Source organism: Manis pentadactyla, chromosome 12, assembly GCF_030020395.1.
Source record: "Manis pentadactyla isolate mManPen7 chromosome 12, mManPen7.hap1, whole genome shotgun sequence".
Lineage (NCBI taxonomy): Eukaryota > Metazoa > Chordata > Mammalia > Pholidota > Manidae > Manis > Manis pentadactyla.
Genome location: NC_080030.1, coordinates 16,103,983 through 16,129,945, shown reverse-complemented (window position 1 = coordinate 16,129,945; position 25,963 = coordinate 16,103,983). Strand labels below are relative to the sequence as shown.

Sequence of the window (25,963 nt, the reverse complement as noted above, 5' to 3'; positions counted from 1 at the left end):
TTGGTAAAGTTACAAGGTTATTACTTACTCTCTGCTGCCTTGCAAGGCAGCTGCCATTCCCTGCTATTCTAACTTAAATGAATTCCTTCCTCACCTTGTACTCTGACTTCCTGTGTCTCCAAACTGAATTCCTCCTCAACAATGGGGCTTCTGGGCAAATTTAATCAAACTGTTTTTTTCCCCTCCTGTTAATCTGTCTTAAGTCAGTTTAATTTCTACACCAGCTAGAAGAGCCTTGAAGAGTAGAGCATTTTTTTCTCCCAAACAAATACTTCCTGCTTTTAGGCGAGTATTGCAGAATTTTTTTTTCCTACTTGTAATTTTGAAGGGGTAAGTGAGTGATATTTCTCCCCTTTGTTCATTGCATCAGTGAATCCTTCCTCTAAGTTAACTAAGATGCAGCATTGATAAAGCAAGCTCAGATACTGACCCAGGATTGCTTACCACTTTCAACTTCCCAATTTCTGTTATGTCCCCAGAGCCTCCCTGAGACCTAAACGAGTATTTTCTATCTTTTCCTCCTCTGTGCTGGTTGAACAGCTGATCCCTTCCCTCCTCCTAAGTTTCCCCAGTCTGGACCCAAACTCTCCCTGCCTCCAGGTCTTCCGCTCTTTGCTCACCTTTCTGCTAAAGTGGATTCGTTCTACCTTCTTCTTGTCCTTGCTGGGCAGAAGTCAGTTATTTGAGTTCCCTATTTAAGCCTCGCAACAACTTTTATATAGAGCAACAGGCTATAGGCAATGTACTCCATTGCCCACCTTTGTGGAGGTGGTATTGGAACTCCTGCTTAGAGGTGGGCATGGGCCCCTCTTGCACTCCCTGTGTGCCCACCTCATCTAGATACACTTTTTCACTGGAAGCCAGGCCACCTTTCCGGCTCGGGTATTGTATAAAACGACTTTTCTGAGTCCCGCTATCACCCCTGTTGATTCAGGAGCAAGGAAAACATTTCAATTAAGTGATCAAACTCTGGGTTGTCCGGCAAGGATATAATTGAACATTCCTTGATGGATGGATGGTTCATACAAAAGCGTGGAGGATGTTGCCAAGGTTAACTTACCATAACCAAGTGGAAAGTGGCTATGACTTGAGCTTGAGAAGGTGAATTCAGGAGTTTCATTTGTGGCATTTTAACGTGTCTATAAAATATCCAAGTGGGATGAAAATGTCTCATTCCGTCCAGAATTCAGGGTAGAGGTGCAGGACTATGCATAAAAATTTGTCTTGAGTGTATGAACAGTATAACAACGGTGAGGTTCTCTGCTACCACAGAAAGAATGATAAGACGAGAAGAAGCCTGAGAACCAACTGCTGGGGCCATTGAACAATTAAAACTTGGGGCAACGTGCTCCATTGACAGAACCCCCGCCAGCAGCGCCGCCATGCCTGTTTATGCTCGGGAACTATATTTCCCAGAAGCCTTTTCGCCCTCTGCTTCCGGGTTAAAGGCCGTCCAGGAAGTCCCGCGAGAATTAGAAGGCGGAAGTGAAGCGGAAGCCATTACTCTCAAGAGGCGACTGCAGCTATACACATGGGCGGAGTGTGTTTCCACAGCCGCTTCCTCCTGGTTGTTGGGGACCCTCGGCATCCCCGCGGAGGACTGAACCTCCTGTGTGAACTTCTCGTCCCTTCGACGGCAGTTTCCGTGACCTCCGGTCCCCCGGTTGCCCCTTCAGCCGTGTAAGCCCCGCTTCCCTCACAACCCTTTACCCGAGGCCTTCCTGAGGACACGGGACGCCCATCAGACATGGAGGAGTAAGGGGGACGGGGACCTGGGGCGGGGCAGCCAGGCAGCCAGGCGAGGAGTGTGTTTTAGATTGTGATCAACGACCTGAAACGCTGGTGTCGTGAGGACTGAAAAAGCTAGGACTTCGTAAGTAGTAGTGACAGGGGAGAGGCACTGGCGATGTGGTTCAAACGAACCAGCCAACCCGAGTCCTTGGCGTGGAAACGGAGAAGCCCTGCCTAAGTGGGTTCAGGGGTCACGAATTGGAGACCGCCAGCATAAGCTCCCTTCCCTTAGCTTTGTGGTCGACTTTGTCTAATATTAGAAGCACACTGGTTTTTCTTTTTGTTACCATTTGTATTGAATGCCTTTTCTGTTTTAGACTTTTTGGTGCACTTACTTGTTTATTTAGTTGACCCTCTTGAAAATAGCCACTAACTGAGTTTAAAAATTCACTTACATATTCTGTTACTTGCGAGGCCATTCATGTTTATTATGGTTACTAACATTTTGCATTGATTTTTACCATCTTTTGTGCTATTTATCTGTGAAAACACTTCACATGTAACTATGACAACATACACAGGCATTCACATGGCATGTTAACTATGAAAAGACACACGCGCACGTGTGTGCGCATTCACTAAAGCAAATGCACAAACCAGGCCAAGAAAGATATTGTTAAACCATAGAAACCTATATACTCCTACACTGCACCCTTCCCTTCCCCCATGATTTTCTGTATGGGTTTTACTGTTTACATTTTTTCCCCAAAATGTGTTTTCTTGTTTTGGTAATTTGTGAATGGACTCACACGCAAAGTATTTTCAGAGGCATTCTTTTTTTTTTTCCATTGATCGTATACTTTTTTAAAGATTTCTAAATATCTTGTAGGTGAAGTATGTACACCAGCCACTCTTTTTAAAGAACCCCTCTGCTTAAATTTTAGTCAGTTTACAAAGTGCATCTATTGAGGTTTTGTTTTCAAGTTGCGTTGAATCTATATATGAATTTTGAGAATATTGACATTATGCTATCACAGTCGTATTATATCTGTTCATTCCCTTTTTCAATAAAGTTATAAAGGATGTAGGGTTTTGTTAGATTCATTCCTAAAGCTTTGTTTTTTGGGGCTCAGAAATTAAATTTTATTTCCAACTGTTTGGTATATTGAATGTGGGCCCAACAGGCTTGCTAAAGTATGTCATTCTCGTAGTTTTTAAGTAGTGTTTTGTATGTTCTTCATAGACAATTATTTATCATTTGTATAGAATAAGTAAGTGAATATTTATATTTTCCTTTTGCATCATACATGCTTTATTATTTGCATCATTGGCTGAGTACTTCCAGTAGCCTTGAGTGGAGTTTGGATAGCAAACTGGAGGCAGTCCCGTTTTCTTTCTGACCTTAAAGGGAATTTAATATTTGCTGGAGGAGGCTTGGTTTTGCTTAAGAGAGTATTTATTAGGAAAGTTGCCTTCTTTTCCATGCTAAAGAGTTTTTCTCCAGCATAGCTGTAGGCTTTTTTTTTTGGTGGAAGTATAGTTTTAGTATTTGCTCATATATATTCTAATTTTTTTACAATGAATGGTGTTTTCTGTAACCAATTATTTCCTGAAGCGATGATGACCTGAATGAATGAAGTAAATGGTGAAGTCCAACTTGGTTTGGTAGTACAGTGTCACAGGGGGAATATTTGAACCCAGACCTCCACACTCTCAGCCCTTAGAGCCCTCTGCTGGACTCCAGACAGATACTTCCGAACTTCCCTGGTAAGAACAACCTAAGACAAATAGTGACTCTGTGGCATCCTACTACACTGATGGACAGTGACCTCAATGAGATATGTGGGGTCACTTGACAACAGTGAATGCAGCAACCACACTGTTCTTCATGTGAAACCTTCGTAAGAGTATACATCAGTGACACCTTAATAATAAAAAAAAAAGAACAGCCTAAGAAATAGGATGCTTTCTTGGGATGCTTAAGAAAACTGTTCATACACATCACACTATTGAATCTGTATAGTTAATAAACCCTCAAAGGTGGTTCTAACCATTGGGATATTTGATGGAGCACTGCATAGATGTAGGATCTGAAACCTCGAACATTTCTTAACATAGTAAGAGTCTGTCATGGACCTGTAGGCTTTTAACAAAGTTATTTTTTTTCAGCATCTACTTTGATACCTGTTTATCGATATATTTCAAGGAGGCCTTGGTGATGATAGGTGCTACTACTGTTTGTGCATCGAATGTGTTAACCTTAAAACTGTCAGTTAACTGGCAAAAATGGGTTTATTAGGAAATAGCAGTGTGAATGGCAATTCTGTACAAGCAAGCTAACTTTTACAGAGGAAAGGTGGGTGTTGGGAAGGGCTCTTATAAACAAAAAGTCCATTAGAGGAAACTGGGAGCTCCAAGTATAGTAGCTCCTCATTGGCTGTTGTGACAGCTTCTCATTGGCTGGGCTGTTGCTTGACCAAGAGAAAACCTTCCTGGTAGGAAAGTATAGGGGAATCCCAGGTTTATGTCTTATTCTGGGTCTGTGACTGAGTGGAGTGTTAAGGTGTGAGCCCTTCTGGCTTTCCAACTCCATTTTAGTGAGGTTTCCACTTACTAATACTCATGAATGAGTGAATATAATTTCTTACCTGACGTGTAGCGAATTAAACCAATTGATTTTCTAATTTATGTGAAATTTGTATTGATAAATAACTTGGAAAGGATACGCATACTATTGTTATTTTGGGTTTCCATTTGCTAATGATTTATTTGGTAATTTGGGTCTTTGAAATTGGCTTCCTTTTTCCGTTTCAGGTTTATGCCCGTGTCATAAAATAGGGTGGGAGGGATTTTCCTGTTTTTGCTTGACTGGAATATTTTGCTTAAGAATAGAATTCATTTGTTCTTGGAAGGGAAACAGAAAAAAAACAAAACATTGGGGTCTGGAGTTTTCTTTGTGGAAAAACTTTAAGCTGTCTTTTAGTTCCTTTAAGGGTCATAGAGCATCCACATTCTTTATTTCATCTTGGTAAAATTTCTTTAGGAATATATTAATTCAATCTCAGGCTTAAATTGTATAGTCAAAGTTGTTAATTGTGTTTTTAATGTTTGCTACATCTTTAATGTTCTCTGGTTTCTCATTCTTATACTTTCATGTTCCCTTTTTTAAAAAACAAATCCTGCCATAATTTTGTCAATTTTATTTTTCTCAAAGAACTTTTGGCTTGACTGAACCACTTTACAGTATGTATTTTATAAGTTTGTGTTCTTCATCATTTACTTTTCTGTTTTGGGGTTGTCTCAGTTTCTAACAGTAGATACCTGTCACATCTCAAAGAATTACATTTCAAACAATATGGCTTCTTTCTCACTTACCAACTTTACATCTCCCTGTATGGCCCCGGAAGATGACTGGTTAGCCAGAGACGGGTAAGATTCCTCAAGGGAGGAACAACCTAAGACAGGCACAGTCGCAGGGGGGCCATCAGGTGAGAAATTGGGGATCAACAGAGGTGAGGCTTAGAACCTCTCCCCCCCTGTTTTGAGAGAAATCTTCTGCATCCTTGGATGTTTTGTTGCCCTTGTCTAGCTTGGATTAACACCTAGTCTACAGGCACACACGTGATCATCTACATTTGCTCTCTTACAACACTAAACTAAGTTTTCTACCTTTATCTTACATCTACCTACCACTTCAGCATTTTATTAAAAAAAAATAATAATAATAATAATAATAAAGGGAGAAATGTGGGATCCACATATAAATCAAGTATAAAAATCAAACGAATATTCATATTTGACCTGATTGTTTATGGTTCATAATGCGTGATCAAAACCGAAAGTTTCTGTGATGACTGCCCTTGCACTGTTCACCATGTAAGAACTTACTCACTATGTAAGAATTTGTTCACCGTGTAAGAACTTGTTCGTTATGCTTCAGAAGATTGGAGACTGATGAGAACTAGGCTTGGGGTTGATTAATGATTGTGCATTGAGTCCCCTATAGAGAATTTTATTGTTGTTAACAACCATTTGATCAATAAATATAAGATATGCCCTCTCAAAAAAAAAAAAAAGAATTACAGTATAGTATTATATTTCAGTTCTAAATATTGAGTATTCTGACTTCTTTGATGTGTGAATTATTTAGGGCTTTATCTTTTAATTTCCATTTCTGTGACCTTTTTCTGGTTATCTTTTGGTTATTGTTTCCTAACTTCACTGCACTGGGATCAGAAATTGGTGCCATTTTCTGAAACATACGTTACGCCGTAGGGGTTGGATTTTACAATTAGGAAATCCTGTTTCACCTTGTTCTATCTGTATATAGTTATTAATTGTCTGAACTTTAGTAGTGAGAGCTCTGGTCATGGCTTTGCCCATTCTCTTCAGAGTTCTGTCCTTTTTTAGTTTTCTCATGTTTTTGAGGTTATGTTATAGTGTTACACACAGTTGACCCTTGCACAACATGGGAGTTAGGGGTGCTGACCCCCATGCAGTTGGAAATCCATGTATAACTTTTGACTCCCCCCAAACTTAACTAATATCATACTGTTTACTGGAAGTCTTACAGATAACACAGCACATATTTTGCATTATGTTATTATGTACTATATTCTTAGAAAAAAGCAAGCCAGAGAGTAAAACTTTTTTTTTCAAATTGTCACATCTCCAAGATATTTTCCAATATATTGAAAAAAATATGTGTAAGGGGACCTGTGCAGTTCAAATCCATGTTGTTCAAGGGTCAACTGTACACACATATATACAGCTTTTTCTTGAATTATTATTTTCATTATGTAAATACCTCAGTTTTCTCTGTGAGCCCTTTTGCTTTAATCCATTCTGACTTACTTCACTTAGCATAATGCCATTAAAGTCTCATCCGTGTCACAAATGGAAAGTTTTTTTTTATGGCTGAATAATGTTTCATTACATGTGTATACATGTATACTCTTTTCTTTATTCATCTATCAATAGACACTTGTTTTTATGTTCTGGATCTTGTAAATAATGTTTCAGTGAACATAGGTATGCAGGTAGCTTTTCCAGTTAGTGTTTTTGTTTTCTTCAGATAAATACCCCAGAAGTAGAATTGCTGGATTACATGATAGTTCTGTTTTTCATTTTCTGAGGAACCTCCGCACTGTTTTCTGTAGTGGCTGCACCAATTTACATTCCTGCCAACAGTGCACAAGGGTCCCCTTTTCTCCACATCCTCACTAAAACTTGTTATTGCTTGTCTTTTTGATAATAGCCATTCTGACCTGGTGTGAAGTGATATCTTTGTGGTTTTGATTTGCATTTCCCTGATGATTGTGGCGTTGAGCATCTTTTCATGTTCTTGTTGGCCATCTGTGTGTCTTTGAGAAAATGTCTATTCAGATCCTCTGTCCATTTTTTAATTGGGTCTTTTGGGTTTTTTTTGCTGCTGAGTTGTATGAGTCCTTATATTTTGGATAATAACTCCTTGTCAGACATGATCTGCAGAGTTGTACTTGGTAATGGATTACCTGTGAGAGTGACCTGAGGCAGGGTCCTAAGCAGAGTCCACAAGTCAATGTTGCCTGGAGATTTTGCCTAAGGAAGACAAAGGCCCAAGATCAGCCAGAACTTGCTGCTCAGAAGAGGGAATGTTAAAAGACAAAAGTCAGAATTGTGCTGTGAACCAAAGCAACAGAGCCTGTGATTACTAATTGTTTATCTCTCACTTAACTACAGATGCCTCCTCAAAGAGTCCCGTGATAGCAGGGGAGTAGCTTCCTGGTGCCAGTTCCCTGTTGTTGAGGGAAACTTCCCAGCATTCTCACAGGATGGCAGCTCTTGCCCTGACTCCCACCTGTGGTAAGTTCTTGGGTTGATGAGGGCCCTCAGAAATCAAGCTTCAGTGGTCCCTCCCACTTCACTGAGGTCAGGGGTGCACAGGCATAGGGAGGGCTCCCTGGGAGGCTGGATGAACTGAAAGGGGTGGGAACAAAGTCCTGAGAGCCTGCCAGATGACTGTGTCTGACCCAGGGTCTTGGGGGGTTTGGTTGAGGGAGGGTGTGGTTAGTATATAACGAAGGACCAGGTAATGTGTAACCTCCATTATTCTACTTATTTTTTTTTTGATAACTCTGAGCAAAGTAACAGTTTTACCTCTTAGAGCTTTAATTTCTTCACTCATAAATTGAGGACATGTGTCACTTCCTTTATAGGTATGTAAGCCCATCATATTTTTTCCTGTCTTTGAGCAAGGTGGCTCTGGCTTGTTTTAGAACATGGTGTGTGAGTGAGGTGGAGGTGTGCACTGCACACTCAAGAGTTTGTGTAGGACCACTTCCCAATTTGAGATTGTCAGGCAGGCTTTAATCTTCATGGAGACCCTACTCTTCTCCAGCTGTGCCCACTCAGGACCCTGCCTATATCCAGGAGTTGGAAATTCCTCTTTCTTCAAAAGACCATTCCAGTCCTCAGGATGTGGACCTGTTTGCCTGCAGTGGCCTGGAGCCTCACGGTTCAGCCAGTGTTGGTTCCCAGGTATAAGATCTCAGGGCCCCTGAGGGTGGGGATCCCTTCCTTAGAATGCCCAGTGTCACATGTTATAATCCTTTTAGATCTTCATCCAGGCTGATGAGTACCTTAACAGGGCAAAAAAGAGCCAAGGAATGTTGCAAGGAATGCTGTCCTGGTATCAGGGACAAAGTGGGGAAATGACTTTGGTACCAGATGTTTCTCTCATAATACAGCTCAGAGTGTTCAGGCCAGGCTGGAAGTGGAGAGGGATTTGGTCCCAAGTCAGTAGCATTTGAAGGATTAGATGGGGTGAGATCACCTTAGCAGAGTCTGAAGACTAATGTGTAGAATAAGTATTGAGACCCTAGAACCCATTGTGAAATCCTGTGTTTGGAGTGTCCCATGCCCTGTTTTCAGCCATCTTTCTGGGAACCAAGATGGGCTAGTTTCTCCCTGACCTCAAATGTGTGTGTTGTTTCAGGAATCATTGACTTTCCAGGATGTTGCCGTGGACTTTACTGAGAAGGAGTGGCCCTTGCTGGATTCTTCTCAGAGGAAACTGTACAAAGATGTGATGTTGGAGAACTATAGCAACCTCACCTCAGTAGGTAAGGATGGAACTATTTATTCATTTGTAAGTCAGGCATTTTTAGTTTAAGTACTTGCTAGGACCTAGGAACTGTGTGGGGATTCAGAATACAGTCGCAGACAAGCTGACCTGGTGCCCACCTTCATGCTGTCTCCCCATGGACGTTGACACCTGTCTGTTCAGTTGACCTTGGAGGTTGTCACATATGTCTGAGCTTGGGCATAGGTTTCTAAATTAAAATATTCTCATTCTTCTAAAGATCAAAATGGGTATTTGTGGTTTTGTGTTTTAGGAAAGCCTTTCACTGTGTTCCTTACAACTTTGGCACCATCGTTTTGCTGCTCTTAAGTCAGATTTGCCTGTCTTCAGGGCACTGAAGACCAAATCACTAACCCCATACCAATAGGGGTTGCCATCTACATGGTCCTCACTCAACATGTATCTTTCCCTATGAGCAGGATATCAGGTGGGCAAACCCAGCCTCATCTCCCACTTGGAGCAAGAAGAGGAGCTGAGGATGAAGGAGAAGGGACCTCCCTGGGACACTTCTCTTGGTAAACACCAGGCAAACACAAGAATATTTGAATGTCTGCTCTGTACAGTGATTGGGGTTGGGGGATGTCCATCAGGAAATGTCACCCAGGGAAATTTGAAAATGCTCCTCCTCTCACCGTCCCTCCATTCCCTTAAGATTCCTTTGGTTTCATTGGTCCTTCATCTTTATTTTTACTTTATATTTGTTGAACTTTAATTGACATAAAACATTAGTTTCAGGGGTACAATATAATAATTTGATAATTCGTCTGCATTACAAAATGATCACCACAATAAGTCTAGTTAGCATCCATCACCACACATATTTACAAAACATTTCTTCTCATGGTGAGAACTTTTTAAGATTTACTCTCTTAGCAACTTTCAAATATGCAATATAATACAGTATTCTTAGATGCAGATTCCATGCTGTACATGACATTCTCAGAATTTATTCATCTTACAACTGAAAGTTTTACCTTCTGACTGCCTTCACCCATTTCGCCTACCCGTCAATCCCCACCTCTGACAACTACCTATCTGTTCTCTGTATCTGTATCTGTGAGCTCAGTGTTTGTTTTTGGTTTATTTTAAGATTCTGCATGTAAGTGAGCTAATACAATATTTCTCCTGCTCCGTCTAATTTCACTAAGCATAATGTCAGAGCCCATCCGTGTTTGTCACAAGTGGCAGGATTTCCTTTTAATGGCTGGGTAATATCCCATTGTATTTTAACCACTCATCCATTGATGGACACTTAGGTTGTTTTGCTATCTTGGATGTTGTAAATAATGCTGCAGTGACTGGGGAGGCAGATGTCTTTTCAAGATAGTGATTTCCTTTTCTTTGGCTAAATACCCACGCCCAGAATTGGTGGGCTTCATATTTAAATCTGACAAGTCCACATGGGGGCTGTCCTGTTTTTTCATAGTCAGCATTCCTGATAACACTCTGTCATTATCAGTGTTGACCTTTGGAGAACTCAGATGAGTCAACTAAAATGCCTACTTGCATCAGTGCTGGGTGTCTAGCACATCCAGATTCTTCCCATTTTTACTTGTGTGTGTTCTCCCCTTTCTCATCGCCCTTTCTGGGAATCAGTATTTGCATTGAAATACCCACTTTTGTCATCATCATCTCACCATTTTCTTTCTTCAGCAAGTTAATATTTTTCCAATGTTTCAGATTGGGAGACTCCATCTAAAAGCAAATGGTCAGTCTTCATGGAAGATATTTTTGGGAAGGAAACATCCAGTGGTGTGACAATGGTAAGATGTCCTGGGGATAATTCCAGTCTTCCATATTGGGAGAAGACCAGGGCAAACTCAGTTAAAAAAGCAGATTAAGAACCAGGACACATAGTATTCCCAGGAGGCAATTGCAGAGACACTGAATGTTGAGAACTTTGGAGGAAAACTCCAAACCTAGCCCCCAATTTTTTCACTTATAGTTCCAGTAAGTAAATATTTCTGTAACTTTGTCTCAGATATTGAGTATTAGAGCTCAATTCAGATTTAAAGTATATGTAAAGAGCTTTGTAAAAGCACACATCAAGTCTCAAGGCACATCATTCGCCCCTTCTGTGTGGTAGATCCCAAACAGGGCAGTAACAGCTCTTACACACATCTCAAATTACGACATCATTTGTCATAATGGTGTGCTTCTATTAATGTCCCTTTAGTGTAACTCGTGATTGTCATAAAGGTGGCAAATGCTTTAGTCAGCACTAATCTCTTAACAGGAAAGAACTAATCTTGGAGAGAAGCCTACTGAGTATGCACATCTGTTTGAAGTCTTCAGCCTGGGCACTCATCTTACCCAGCAGATGGGAAGACTCCCTGGCAAGAGGTCCTGTCACCGCCAGGACTATGGTGTAACTTTCAAGAACAGGTCACATATAACCCAACGCATAAGCATTTACAATGGGAGAAAAATGCATGAATGTCATCAGTGCCAAAAAGCCTTTACCACAAGTGCTTCCCTTACACGGCACAGGAGGATACACACTGGGGAGAAACCCTATGAGTGCAGTGCCTGTGGGAAAGCCTTCAATGACCCCTCAGCTCTCAGGAGTCATGCACGGACTCACCTTACAGAGAAGCCCTTTGACTGCAGCCAGTGTGGAAATGCATTCCGAACCCTCTCCTCCCTGAAGATACACATGAGGGTCCACACTGGGGAGAGACCTTATAAGTGTGATGAGTGTGGGAAGGCCTATGGTAGAAGCTGCCACCTCATCGCACACAAACGCACACATACCGGAGAGAGACCTTATGAGTGTCATGACTGTGGGAAAGCCTTTCAACATCCCTCACATCTCAAAGAGCACGTCAGGAATCACACTGGAGAGAAGCCCTATGAATGCTCTCAGTGTGGAAAAGCCTTCCGTTGGAAGTCAAACTTTAATTTGCACAAGAAGAACCACATGGTAGAGAAAACATATGAATGTAAGGAATGCGGGAAATCCTTTGGCGATCTCTTATCACGGAGAAAGCACATGCGAATTCATATCATAAAGAAACCTGTTGAATGTAGGCAGTGCGGGAAAGCCTTCAGAAACCAGTCCATCCTTAAGACACACATGAATTCTCACACTGGAGAGAAACCATATGGATGTGACCTCTGCGGGAAAGCCTTCAGTGCAAGCTCAAACCTGACTGCACACAGGAAAATACACACCCAAGAGAGAAGATATGAGTGTACTGCCTGTGGTAAGGTCTTTGGTGATTACTTATCCCGAAGGCGGCACATGAGCATTCATCTTGTAAAGAAACGTGTTGAGTGTAGACAGTGTGGAAAAGCCTTCAGGAACCAGTCGACCCTTAAGACACACATGCGAAGCCACACAGGAGAGAAGCCTTACGAATGTGATCATTGTGGGAAAGCCTTCAGCATAGGCTCAAATCTTAATGTGCACAGGAGGATTCACACTGGGGAGAAACCCTATGAGTGCCTGGCCTGTGGGAAAGCCTTTAGTGACCACTCATCCCTGCGGAGTCATGTCAAAACCCACCGAGGAGAGAAGCTCTATGTGTCGTCCATGTGGAAGAGGCTCCATTGACACAGCTATCTTAGGCACAAGAGCTCAAACTGGAAGGAAGCCTCATGGCAGGCAGTAGCCCCTGGTGACCTCATTGGGCACAAAAGAATCCGTGTAACTTAGGAGAAATCGAATTTGTGTGATAATTTGGAAAGACTTGGGGTTATTTCTCTGATAACTTTGGAGATTGGTGAGAACTCACTCTGGGTAAGAAAACGTGTGTCTAGTGTGGAGAAGCCATCAGTGGGTATTCAGCTCTTAAAAAAACAGGAGAGCTTAGGGAAAGAAACCCTATCTTGGTATTTAATGTTGAAGTGAGTAGCATCACCTTGCACCTTCTGGGCACATGTGTAAGCACTGTACGGAGACTAATGTGTAAAATTACTGATTGGCAAGGCTCTCCTGATCTCACACTATTCCTCATGAGAGAAATATTCAAGAGAAAAATCTGTAGTAGGAATGTGGGAAAGTCTACAGTAGGGTCAGTAAACTGGGTCAGTAAACTATGGCTAGCTGTCTCTTTGTGCTTTAAAAATAGTTAACTTCTTAAGAGTAAAAAACATGTGACAGGTAGCATATATGGCCCACAAAGCCTAAAATACTGCTATCTGACCCTTTACAGAAAAACCTGGCCAACCTTTGGTCCAGGAACATCTCTCAACTAGGAGTGATTTTGTTCCCCAGGGGGCATTTGGCAATGTCTGGAGACATTTTTATTACACCTGGGAGGAGGTGCTACTGGCATATAGTTGGAAGACATCACGGATGCTGCTATTTAAATAACTCTATAATGCAGAGGAACCCCCCAACAGCAAAGAATTATATGCCCCAAAATGTCAATATTGCTGAGGTCAAGAAACCTTGGCTAATACCAGGCCCTCAATTTTTGTGAAACATGAGTACTTGGAGAAATTCCTATTTACAGCTTAAAAAAATGCAATGTAATTCTTTCAGGACCCATGTGCGGACTCATGTAGATGTAAGTTCAGCACAGCCCCTTCATGCATTGAGTTAAGAGGATTCACATCCCAATGGGATTTTCCAGTGACAATGGGATTGTGTTGGTCTTTTCATCATGAAAACGGACCTCGCTAATTTTTGGTCTTTAAGGTTATGCTCTAAATAGCCGTTACATTTCACAAAAGGTTATTTTTGTTAATAATTATTGGTATGTGTTCACTTTGGGTAACTTACTTGAGCAGTGGACTATTTAGACTTGTGTTCTGTACCATGTAATGGTTATTTTTAGTACTGTTACCAGTACCTAATTTAAATGCATTATGATCAAAGCATGGCGTCATGTCAGCTGGATCCTTTGGAGTGTTTCTGTCTCCTGCTCAGTCAGAAGTGGCATGTACTTCTATTGCTTCTCCAGTATCTCATCATCTTCCATATCCAGAAAATCCATGTTTTGTCAGATTACTGTTTTTTAAAGTGTCTTACAGGTTTTCTGGCAATTACTATAGTCCATGTCCAACAGTCTAGCTATTAACAAATAAGCAGATATCACTGTATGGGCTGTGAGAAAGCTCTTGCAAAGGGGTTATTTGCCTGAGTTCATCTTCCCCTTTTGTTTTGTTCTTCTCCCTTCTTCTCACCTTGCAAGGAGATGAAGTACCCGAGTGTTAAAATCCATTTTGTGACCATAAGCCTCAGGCAAGTCACAGGCTAAGGAGGATCCTGCAGAAAAGTCACAATGAGCCTGGCCTCCCCAGTGGCTTCTGAGTTTCTACACTAGCCTTGGATTTGTTATTTCCAGACTTACATGAGAAAAAAATAAAACCTAACTATTTAAGTTGCTTTGTATATCTCATTGTTTAATAATTTTTTTAATTAGTGGGAGTTGTTATGCTACACCCAGCTGGACGGATGCTCTCTGTAACCCATACACCTTAGTACTAGTGGGGTTTTGTGTTGTGGATGTAATTTGCTTATACTATTAATTGTTGAGTATGGAATTTTAAATCTTTACCCCAAGTTCTTCAGATCTCTGACATACTTAAGCATTTATTTTCTTAACTTATATTGAAATAAGTGAATTTTCACAAAAGCCCTAAGAGGAAGGTACCATCAGTATTTCCCTCTTGTGTGGAGAATCTGAGGCAAGCAAGCTTGGGCTACTTGTCTGAATTCAACCCATTACCAAGTAGTAGTGCTTAAACTTGAGTCCACAGCCCTTATGTCAGGCTCTGTTCTGTGCCTTATGTCTATAGCAGTGAACTGGGATTTTTGCCCTGATGGTGCTTACATTCTGTATGAGATCAGGAACCTGGTAAACAAATGAGTAAATGTGTATTAGATGTTGGTAAATGCAGTGGAGGAAAAATTAAGCATGGTGATGAGGGGATTCAGCAGAGCCTTAGGGAAAGTAGAGAAAGCTTTTTGTTAAAGGGGACATTTGAGCAGAGATGTAAATGAACTGCGAGTGTGCGCCATATTGTAATTTGGGGAATGACAGCCTTGGCAGTTGGTAGGCCATGAAAAAACTGCTTGGGACAGCCATGCAACTGGAGCATGAAGATGGTGAGGTCGGAACTGCATCAGGGTCCTGATCACAGGGGCATGTTGTGGGCTAATGGGAAGTATCTCAGTGTGATGGGAAGTCTGGAGGGTGTTGAACAGAGGAGTGACAACTGTCCAATTTCTGTTTGAGTGCATCACAGTATCTTATGGGTTGATGGGCTAAGAGGGACTAGGTACAAACAGAAGCCTGTTAGTCATCACAGATCCCAGTTGGAGATCATGGTGGTCAGATTAGCAGTAGTGGTTTGAGAGTCACACAAACGAATGTAGCTTAGCTGTAATTGTGTCAAGAAAACTTCTTGATTGCGATCCTTTGTATTATCCTACAGTTTATCTTTCCTGCAGCTGATGTGCAGTTGGCTGTTTACATTTTTTCCTGTTATGAACATTGCTACTTTGAGAAACTTTGTAAATAATCTTCTGGAGTATGGGTGAGTTTTTCCAGGGCAAATTGCTGGGTCGTAAGGCCTGTACATGTTTAACTCACCAGTATTAACACCAACATCATTTTGACAGTGGTTGTGTAATGATGCCTTGTGCACATGTGATAACATTTTAAACAGGTTCTGCTGAAATGCAGAGAAGTGCTTAACCATACATGTGCAGCATAGTTACTGTATGAACACATGTAATCTCCATGCAACGAAAAGAATATTACCAGTATTCCTCATACCCCTTCTTGCCCCATCCATATAACAAACCCTGCCTCATTCTCCACAGGTAACCAGTATTCTGGCTCAGACAACATGGCTCATACACTTCTTGTGTTCCATTGTTTAACTGTTCCACAATTTAAGCAATTTGTGTTGGTGTACGTTTGGCTTTTCAGTTTGGGGCCATTGTGAATAATGCTGCTATGAGCATATTTGGTATTTTTGATAGTGCACGAGTCTGTGTTTTTCTTGGGTGAATACCCAGGACCGAGATTGCTGGGTCTCAGAGGATGCATATGTTTATTTCTTGTCGATGATGCCAATTTTCCAAAGTGGTGGTGCAAATTTGTCTTCCAACAAGCTATTTTTTTGGAGTTGAATAAGATGATATTAAAGTTGCCTGCCTTTTCCTTGTATATTCTAGATGTGAGCTCTCTGGACGGATATGTTTTGCAAATATTTTCTCCCACTCTGTGGCTTGACTCTTCAGTGTTTTAATTGGTGACTTTTGATGAAATGAGTTCTTAACTTTACTGCCGTGTAATCTTCATGAATACTTCAGTTCCTTTGTAAGAAATATTTGCCTACCCTGAAGGCAAGAATACTCTTAGTTTTCTTCTACAAGTTTATTGTTCTAGCATACAGATTTAGATATATACTTGGAATTTTTTTTTGTGTGTGTGTGTACTGTGTGAGATAAGATTGTTTTACTTTTTTTCCATATTGACCCAGCATCATTTACTTTAAGACTATGTGTTTACCCCAGGGATTTGAGATATCACTTTTGTCATATACTGAATTTCGTATGTATTTGGTCTAATTCTGAACTTCATTCTGTTATTCTCATCTATTTGCTCATAACATCATGCCACACAGTTTAAATTATAAGAGGCTTTGTAATAAGTTTTAGTGTCTGGAATATCTAGTTTCCCTTTCTTTGTCAATATTTCCTAGGTTTTCTCACTTGATTTTTGCATTTTTTAAATAATAATTTATTATTTTGTCCATCTCCATAAAATCAGCTTGATATTTTTATTGAATTGATAACTTGAGAACTAACATCCCTATAATGTTAAGTCATCTTTCTAAGAACGGGCTGTCTTTCATTTGTTCAAGTCTATTTTAGTATTTATCAGGAATGTTCACAAAATTTTCTTAAGTTTTCTACATCCTTTTATTATAAATGAGATTTTTCTGTATCATAAATCTTCTGTTCACAGTTTCTGTATATGAAAGCTACTAATTTTATAACTTGCTACTTCACTGGATTCTTTTATTTTTTGTTAGTTTTATTTTTCTGGGGTTTTCCAAGTATACCACTGCATTATCTGCAAATTGAAACAGCTTGTTTGCCAATTCTTACGCCTCTAATTGTTTTTGCTTATCTAATTGCTTTTGCTAATAATCTCTAGTACAATGATAAATAGCAGAGATAGTGGGCATCCTTGCCTTGTTTTAGAGGAAATGCCCCTTTTGTTTTTCCATTAATTAAGATAAAGTCTTTTAGGACTAAGGCATATATTTATTTTATCATATTAAGAAGATGTCCTATATTCTTGAATGTTTTATCATGAATGGCTGTTGTATTTTGTCACTTATTCTGAACATCTGGAGAAGGTCATGATTCTTTTCCTCTGATTTATTAATAAAGTATATAATATTAATTTCTCAATCAGATCAGTTGGGCTGATGGTGCATGATGGGAGGAGTGCATGGTCACAGGGCTTCTGTCTTCCATTCACCTTCCTGAAATCCCTGCACCCTTCTTTCCACTTGGAGTGCTTCTGTGTAGGTGTTTAGGTGAGTAGTGGAACACTTGAACGTCTCTGAGTGAAGGTGCTGAATGTCCCATAGGCCTTGATCAAAAGTTTTCCTGGCCTGATTAATGAAGAAAAAGCAATGATTGACTAACTCTTGCCTAAGTTCAGGGGAAAAAAATGTCTACCCTAGAGGCCAGACCCAAGGGGAGATGAGCACTTCCTCTTAGCATTGAGAAAAATGGGACTATTTCTTTGATTGGGAGCCTTGGGAATCCAGCAGAGCTACTCCCCATGTGACCAGTTCCTGCATCATGTCAGTCACCAGGGCAGAAGGAAACCTATCTGTACCTCTGGTCCAGAGCTCTTGCGTCTCATAGCACTTCCCACCAATTCTTAGGACAAATACAATATTTTACCAAATTCTCTCTGGAGGGGATTTCTAATTTCACACTCTTAAGTCTTCATGTCTCAATTCCGCTTTGAATTCCTGGGGCTTCTGCAGGAACCAGCTCTACTTATATAATGTTTGGGTAACTCCAGTCCACTCAGGAATTTTTCCCCCTCTAGGTTAACCAATCACTATCAGTAAAGTGCCTCATATACTGAAGTAAGCTTTGGGAAGAGACAGTAAGACATGGTACTGCCCTTAAAGGAGTAAAGGTCCAGGAAGAGAGACAATAAAATAGCTAGTATGGCCAGCAAACCTGTTCAGGGAGTCCCGAGGAGGGGATATTGAACTTGCAGCCACCCAGGAAAGCCACATGGAAGAGGTGTAGCAAGTTACATGTAGTAGGTGTATGAACAGTGTTCAGGCTCAGAATTGAATAAGTATGCTGATTGTGAGCACAAAGGCCCAGGGAGAAAATCACGTTCTCCAGCATGTAAGAGGAGAGATCTTTGAAGTAGGAAATAAAGTTGGAGGGGATAATATGGGACAGATTATATAACACACACACAAATATTTTATGTATCAGTCTCAAATACTGATTGGAAGTTGATGGAAATCCTTTGGGGTTTGATGAGATTTGCAGTGTAGAAAGCTAACCCACACCCTTTAGTAGAATGGAATGAAGGTAGTCTGTTTATATTGGCTGTGCAATAAACTATCCCAAACACTATAGTTTAAAGCCACCACCATTTATTTAGGTTATGATTCTGTTGACAATTTGGGCTGGGCTTGGCTGGGTTCATGTCTGCAATAGGCTGCCAGTTTGGTTTGGGGCAAGCAATTTCACTCAAGATTTCATCCTGCAAAATTACACAAGGCCTGTACACATGCTGGAAGGTTCTAGAAGAGAAAAAGTTCCACTGTGCAAATGTTTTTCAAGTCCTTGCTTGTGTTTGCATGAGCCCTCTTGGCCAGTGCAATCACATGGGTGAGCCCAGAGTGGAAGGGTCCTCAGTTAACATAGAAGAGGTGTGGGTACAGGAAAGGGAAGAAATGGTGGCTGTTTTGCAGTCATCACAAGGCCATTGTTCTATTGCAAGAGTCCAAATGGGAGGAAATAGCTTTATGTAGATGTAATTGATGTTGTTAAGCTGCATGTGCTTAATTTGTTGGCGTTTGGGCTATGTGTGTATTCACAAAACCACCACAGTCAAGATGGCAAATCCCAAAACATTTCCCCTTGTCCATCTGATGATTCCTCCCAGTCCTTCCCCATGCAACTAATGATCTGCTTCTTCTTAGTACAGATCAGTTTGCATTTTCTATAGCTTTATATTATAGAATAATACAGCAGTATTAGTCTTTTGTCTGGCTTCATTCAGCATAAGTACTTAGAGATTCTTCCATTTTGTTGAATTTTGTTAAGAGTCCTTATATTAAAATTAACTTGCCATTTACATGAAGGTGGTCTTCCAGCCTTTGGCTTAGCATTTTTAGTTGTGGAGACAGAATGAGTAGGAATGTTTCACGTTCAGGATTGGACAGTGGGCATTGCAGATAATGTTGTATCAGGTTGATGGTTTCTGTACTCATTATGTGCCACTGTCTTTTTTCAAAGTAGAGATTATAATAGCACCTGACTCATTAGGGTGTGAGGATAAACTGAGTTAAAACCTGTCAAGTGGAATAATGGCCCAGTATACTGTGAGCACAGAACATTTGTCATCACCTTAGAAAGTGTTTATTCAGGTTCTTCCTTGTAATAGACATTGGAGATAAAAGCAGATGTCAAGAACAGACAACGTGCTTGCCCTCTAAAGAATTTTGAGATCACTAAAAATGTTAACTGTTCATTCAACCAATGTATACTGCTGCTGCTATTCCAGACCTGAGGCCTATTCCACCATATAAGGACTCTCTTAACTAGAGGTGAGTATCCTGGCTTGCAGGTCCATTCTATTCTGGGCTATGCATAGGAAAACCAGGGCCTCCCCATCACTTTGTATTTCCTACCTTTTTTCCCCTTGACTCTGGGGTTATAGTAGATCAGTGGTTCTCATCCAGAAGTGATTTTGTCCCTAAGGGACATTTGGCAGTGTCTGCAGACATACTTGATTTTCATAACTGCTGTGGGGCAGAGCAGAGGACCCTACAGGCATTGAGTGGATAGAGACCACATAGATTGTTCAAATTCCTATAATTAATAGGACAGCCTGCACCACAAAGGATTATCTGGACCCAAATATCAAACATGATTCAGGTTGAAAACCCCTGTGATAGAGTCATAGACTCTATACCAGGAACTAAGTAAAAGATGGAGGACAAACTCGTGGCTTCATCTAATTTTGCCAGGTCACCAGGGCCAGGGGCTCCATAGAATGGTTGGAAGCTGAGACTTTATTGCACTGAATACAGTTATTTTTTTTCCACAGGAGCTGTCTCAGCTTCAGCCCCTGCTGGGGAAAAATGGAGCCTGGCAGAGCTTTCTGGGGTACAGGATCCTGCCAACTGACCTTACCTCTTTCGACACAAGATGGAATGAATAATTATGCGCTGTGTTCATAAATATAACTGCTACTTTTTGAGAATCTACATACTGGACACTTAACACTAGTTTTCCACAATCACCCCAACAGTTACTTACAAATGAAGAATCTGAGGCTGCTTAGAGACAGAGTAAATACCCTAATGGTAAAGTTAGGGTTCAAACATTGAAATCTGCCTGAGTTTCAAATCCAGTTATCACCAAGAGGGCTCAGCATTCCCTCAAGTCAACCCAAGACAGTTTTAGACTTTGCTGTCTTGTTCGAGGGAATAGCCCTCATGGAGCTGAACCAGTATAAAGGATGCTTTGCCTCCCATTCCTTGTTGTAGGGAGTCCTTGTCTGGGGCCATGTTCTGGTCCAATCCTTCATGTCTAGATTTAGGGAAGATTTCTCCTGGACTACAATTCTGACCTCCAGCATGCCGTGTTCCTGGGCTGTGCAGAGAGCTTAGCTTTGAACTGGGTCCTCCTACATGGCTTCCTGGGTGCCCTGAGTCAGCTCTGGGGTTGCAGGCAGCCCCATAAAAACCCAGAGCTGATCAAACCCCTCTAGTCAGTTTTTCCAACTTTGCTGTGCTGATAATGGATCCCTCCTCTGACTGCCTACCCTCCCCACACCTTCCCCTGGTAGTGCAAGCTATTGTAGAATAGGGTTAAAGAGACAGAATCCAAGTACCTGGCTGGCTGTTCACAATCTCTTTGCAGCTTTGTATGGCCCTCGGGGATCTTGTGACGGCTGACAATTATGGAGCGCTTATGCCAGATGGTGGTGTGAGCTCTCATGTGTAATATTTAATCCCCACCAGAATTCTTCAGGAAATATGTTTCATCATTATGGATGAGGGCATAGAGTCACAGAGAAATTAAGTGACTAGCACAAGACCACACCATCGGTGAATAGTGAATACAGATTTGAATTCAAAGCACTCAGACACTGTGCTCAACTGCCCCTCAAAATAGGATAAGTTTATGAAAACTGGAACAAGTAGGAGGATGGTGGTCAGGCTAGGCCTCTGAAAAGCTGACAGTTTTGATTTGAAGCCTTGTGCGGAGGATCCAGGCATATGAAGATTTGGCAAAGTCTGGGTCAAGCAAGGAAGGCAGCAGATAGATTGCTTTGGACTTTTATTTCAGATTTGCTGGTATATGTGGACTGACAAAACCAGGATTTTCTTTCTCTTAAAGTAGACACTACCATGAGTTTCCTAAAGAAGTTTCTTATTAAAGTCTAATATATGTCAATGGCCGCCACGAAAACAAGATTCAGTAATTAAAGTTTTATGGAGTGAGGGAAGTCAGTGTGAGACAGCCCAGATGGAGACCAGGGAGAAGCATGGTCCGGGAGGCATGATGCTTGAAGATAGAACATCACAGGGGTAAAGATGAGTCAGTAATGTGTAAACATTTGTTGTCATTCTGGTCCTGTCTTCTCCCCTGCAGCACTTCCTAACTTACTTCCTTTGGTGCTCATAAGAGTCCATATCATTAAAACAATGTACTTTCATGAAAAGTTTCATCATCAGTTGGCCATTCTCTTTCCTTAGTAGATGGTAAGCCTTTTGATGTGCTGCTTCAAGTTTGCCTTTGGTTCAGGAATGTTTTCTTCCAGTATATCACTAACAGTACTTCTTTTCTATTACCTTCAGATAACATCCACAGGAACACCAGTTTTCAGCACTTTGTATCTCTGGTGTCTGTCTTTGGCTTCCATTATCTTATTTGGAATGAACTCATCTGCTGAAAAGTCTCCTCAGAGCCCCTTTCATGTCCCTGTTCCTCAAACTGTAGATGAAGGGGTTCAGCATGGGGGTGACCCCTGTGTACATCACCGAGGCTGCTGAGCCCTTTCTGGAGGGATGGGCTGTTCCAGAAGTGAGGTAGACCCCAAGGCCCACACCATAGAACAAGGAGACAGCTAAGAGGTGAGACCCACAGGTGGAAAAGGCTTTATACTTACCCCCAGCCGATGAAATGCCCATTATGGAGGAGATGATTCTAAAATAAGAAAAAAGGATCCCAGTCAAGGGAATGACACCCAGCAGGCCAGTTACAAAATGCTGCAGGATGTCATTGATGAGGGTGTCAGAGCAGGCAAGCTTGAGGATCTGAGCGAGTTCACAAAAGAAGTGGGGGATTTCTGTCTCTTCACAGAAGGACACTCTCAAAACCATCAAGCTTTGCAATGAAGAATACATCAGGCAGATTAACCAAGAAAGCAGAAGCAGGAGACCACAAAGGTGAGGGTTCATGATGACTGTGTAGCGTAGGGGGTGACAGATGGCCACAAACCGGTCATAGGCCATCACCGTCAGTAGCAGATCATCTAGTCCAGCAAAAATCATGAAAAAATACATTTGGGTGAGGCAGCCTTCATATGTGATGGCTTTGCTCTGTGTCTTGATGTTCACTAACATCTTGGGGAGTGTGGTGGAGGTAAAACAGATGTCAGTGAAGGCCAGGTGGGAGAGGAAGAAGTACATGGGGGTGTGGAGGCGGGGGTCGGAGATGATAGCCAGGATGATGAGCAGGTTCCCCAGAATGGTGACCAGGTACATGAGGAGAAACAGCCCGAAGAGGGGCTGCAAGTCTGTATTTTCTGCAAGTCCCAGAAGAATAAATAATGAAATAGCTGTTTGGTTCCCTCCTTCCATTTAACTTATGGAAACTGCCTGGAAAGAGGCATGAATAATGTTAAAACAACAACAAAAAGGAATGTGCCATACATTTGAAACCAACTACCTGGAGCACCTCTTGAAATTGAGTGTCCCCTGCGTCATCCCCAACTTGTGGCTATTCCACATCTGCTTTGCAATTCCTGTGAAAGGACCATCAGTCTCATGAACATTTTTCTTCTGCCTTGTTGCTGTGGTCTCTTCCATGTCAGGGAAATGTACAGAGAAGAGGTGGATCTCAGAGGGAGTTGCACAATTGAATGATGTTTTTTGCCCTGGTGCCATTTACCAGCATCGTGATGTAGACCATTCTCTGCTTCAAGTTTGACTCACAGAAGGATACTGTGCAATGCAATGGTGTTATAGATAATTCCTCCCTTATTATAGCAGCGTGTCCATTGTACTGTCCCAATTTATCCCTCTCATTGTCATAATGATCTATGTACCATAATATACCTTAATCCCAAAGACCAAATCAGAGCCCCACCATGCACTATAATAGGGCCCTTGCATGTTTCTGTTGTAGTTCTTTAAATTTACTTAGGCTGGGAGAGTTATGCCTTTTCCGTTTCTTTTTTATTTTGTATCCCAAGAACTTAGCACAGTACTTGGTACATACTGGGTACTCTATAAATATCGAATAAATGACAGAGAAATTTTCAGGGTATAATAGAGGAAGCTCCCTAACATAAAATCTAACAGAGAACAAGACACCATTTATCCTGAAGGCTTTTCAATGGAACATACAGAGAATGAGAGAGCTCTCCTTTTATTTCACCTCATTAAAAAAAAAGCCTTAGTTTCTGTTTGAATATTAAGTTTCTGCCATAGGAGGAAATTTCTAAACTCTGAAACAGTTTTCTTCAATTTTATACCCATATAAGAAAATCCTTTGGTGTTGAAATGTGTCTCTTTTTAACATACAATGTCTTAATTCCTCTCTCTGAAGATCATTTCTCTTTTCCATGATACTTAAATATTTGTAGACATCTAAATAATTCTGTGTCTCCTCATCCTTCATTTATTCCACAATTATTTGAGTACCTTCTGCATGCCAGGCACCAGCTTAGGACTAAGCATAGAAAAGTAAGAGGAATGGGCTCTGTCTTCATGTGGCTTTAGTGCATTAGAGGTATCGTTTGTCTTTGACCACTCTGCAGTAATTAATGATTCTGATTCAGACCCTTATCTACTTGAGGAAAGTCATGTAGCTTATTAACTGGTCAAGCTTGAGGAATGTTAACTTGGTTGGAAATCCGAGAACAATGTAAAGAAGGTGAATGATGAAGATGAGCAACTTTTAAAACAGTGTGGTAAATATAAATCCAGAGAGATCAATGGAACAAATTGGATAGTCAAGAAACAGACACGAGCCAGTATGAGAATTTAGTTCACAAATACAGGTGGTATCACAAGTCATAAAAGGTACACAATTTAATGAGTGGTGCTTAGAAAACTTTTTAAAACATCTCAAAATAGATAATGGAAAAGAAAGTGACTAGCAACATTGAAATTAGATTTTTCAGATATGGGAGGAACATAATCAGCACAGATGGAAGATGTGAATTGTACTGCTTCGGAATTTCATGCGTCGCAGGAAGCCAAGCGAGAGGCACTTTACCAGTGGGAATATCAGAGACTCAGACATGCAGTAAGACTTGGGAGTTGGGGGTTGCCTTGGTACTTACCAATAAAGTAGATAAATATGTGCAGGTGGTTATTTAGGGAGAGCCTGACAGTCTTTGGTATTAAAATGGACACTGGACACTTTCTTCAATCATCAATGCTGCTTGGATTCAGGTCCTCATAACCTTCCATCTGGGCTACAGACAGTCTGGTACCCTTCTAGCCCATTGCCCTGGGGACATCCAAATAGTGCCAATCTCATCATTGTACACATCTTTTGGAAGTCATTCAGTGGGCCATATCCCTCTGGGAGAAAGCCTAGGCCCCACTGCCCTCCATGATTTGCCCCCTGTATTATTGTTCTGGCTTCATCTCCCATCCCACTACTCTCTTCCTGTGTCCTAATCCATCCTTTGTATCAAGGAGGAAATTAGACAAAACTTTGAAATTCAGCAGAAGGATGACAGCCTTTCCTTTCATTATCATGCTGAAGTATTGCCTAATGGCTTGCTGACTTCTCCCATTTTCTGGGGGAATGAATGTTCCTTTGCCTGGGATCTAGACTCTTTGAACTTAGTGCTGACTCCTAGGAAAGATTAATAAATTACAAGTGCTTTTGGTTGAGTAGAGATGCACATTATTTTTGATCAGCTAAAATAATTAGCCCAAAAGTTCTTGTATTTTTCCATGAGGGTCATCTCTGTCTGGTATAAAAGATAAACCCAAAGTCTACAGTTTTATTTTCCTATATTTTTGCATCTAATTTGGAAAACGAATTCCATCATTTCTTTCCTATCTGTATAAATCCCTGTTTTTCAAATGCTCTGCAAACTACCTTTACTCTTCTGGCTGTCTCATTAATAAATAAGTCTTTAACATATACTCACTATATATTTATATGAGAATCACAATTTTTTATTTCGGTATCATTAATATACAATTACAGGAGCAACATTGTGGTTACTAGACTCCCACATACCCCACTACAGTCACTGTCCAGCAGCGTAGTAAGATGCTATGGGTCACACTGCTTGTCTTCTCCATGCTACACTGCCCTCCCTGTGCCCCACCACCACATTATGTGTGCCAATCTCAATGCCCCTCATTCCCCTTCTCCCTCCCTTCCCACCCACCCTCCCCAATCCCTTTCCCTTTGGTAACTGTTAGTCCATTCTTGGGTTCTGTGAGTCTGCTCTTGTTTTTTTCCTTCAGTTTTTGCTTTGTTTGTATGCTCCACAGAGGGGTGAAATCATTTGGTGCTTGTCTTTCTTTACCTGGCTTATTTCACTGAGCATAATACCCTCTAGCTCCATCCATGTTGTTGCAAATGATAGGATTCGTTTTCTTCCTATGGCTGAATAATATTCCATTGTCTATATATACCACATCTTCTTTATCCATTCATCT

General features: G+C 41.1%; 2 protein-coding genes across 4 annotated transcripts; one reads left to right on the top strand and one right to left on the bottom strand.

Annotated features, from left to right (window-relative positions):
* The first annotated feature begins 1,494 nt into the window (after positions 1-1,494).
* ZNF317 (zinc finger protein 317) lies at positions 1,495-14,184 on the top strand. Of its 3 annotated transcripts, XM_036903907.2 has the most exons (7): positions 1,495-1,680; positions 7,453-7,575; positions 8,111-8,250; positions 8,708-8,834; positions 9,274-9,369; positions 10,535-10,617; positions 11,091-14,184. In XM_036903907.2, the coding sequence occupies exons 2-7, from the start codon at positions 7,545-7,547 to the stop codon at positions 12,408-12,410; spliced, it is 1,797 nt and encodes a 598-aa protein (XP_036759802.2). In that variant the 5' UTR covers positions 1,495-1,680; positions 7,453-7,544; the 3' UTR covers positions 12,411-14,184. The 3 variants fall into 3 exon arrangements, with proteins under 3 accessions (XP_036759802.2, XP_036759812.2, XP_057346089.1); XM_036903917.2 differs by lacking the exon at positions 9,274-9,369; XM_057490106.1 differs by lacking the exons at positions 1,495-1,680; positions 8,111-8,250.
* Positions 14,185-17,692: 3,508 nt separating this feature from the next.
* LOC118921829 (olfactory receptor 7D4-like) lies at positions 17,693-23,944 on the bottom strand. Its single transcript, XM_057490107.1, has one exon. It carries the CDS (start codon positions 22,907-22,909, stop codon positions 21,989-21,991), a length of 921 nt encoding a protein of 306 aa, XP_057346090.1. The 5' UTR covers positions 22,910-23,944; the 3' UTR covers positions 17,693-21,988.
* Positions 23,945-25,963: the final 2,019 nt, after the last annotated feature.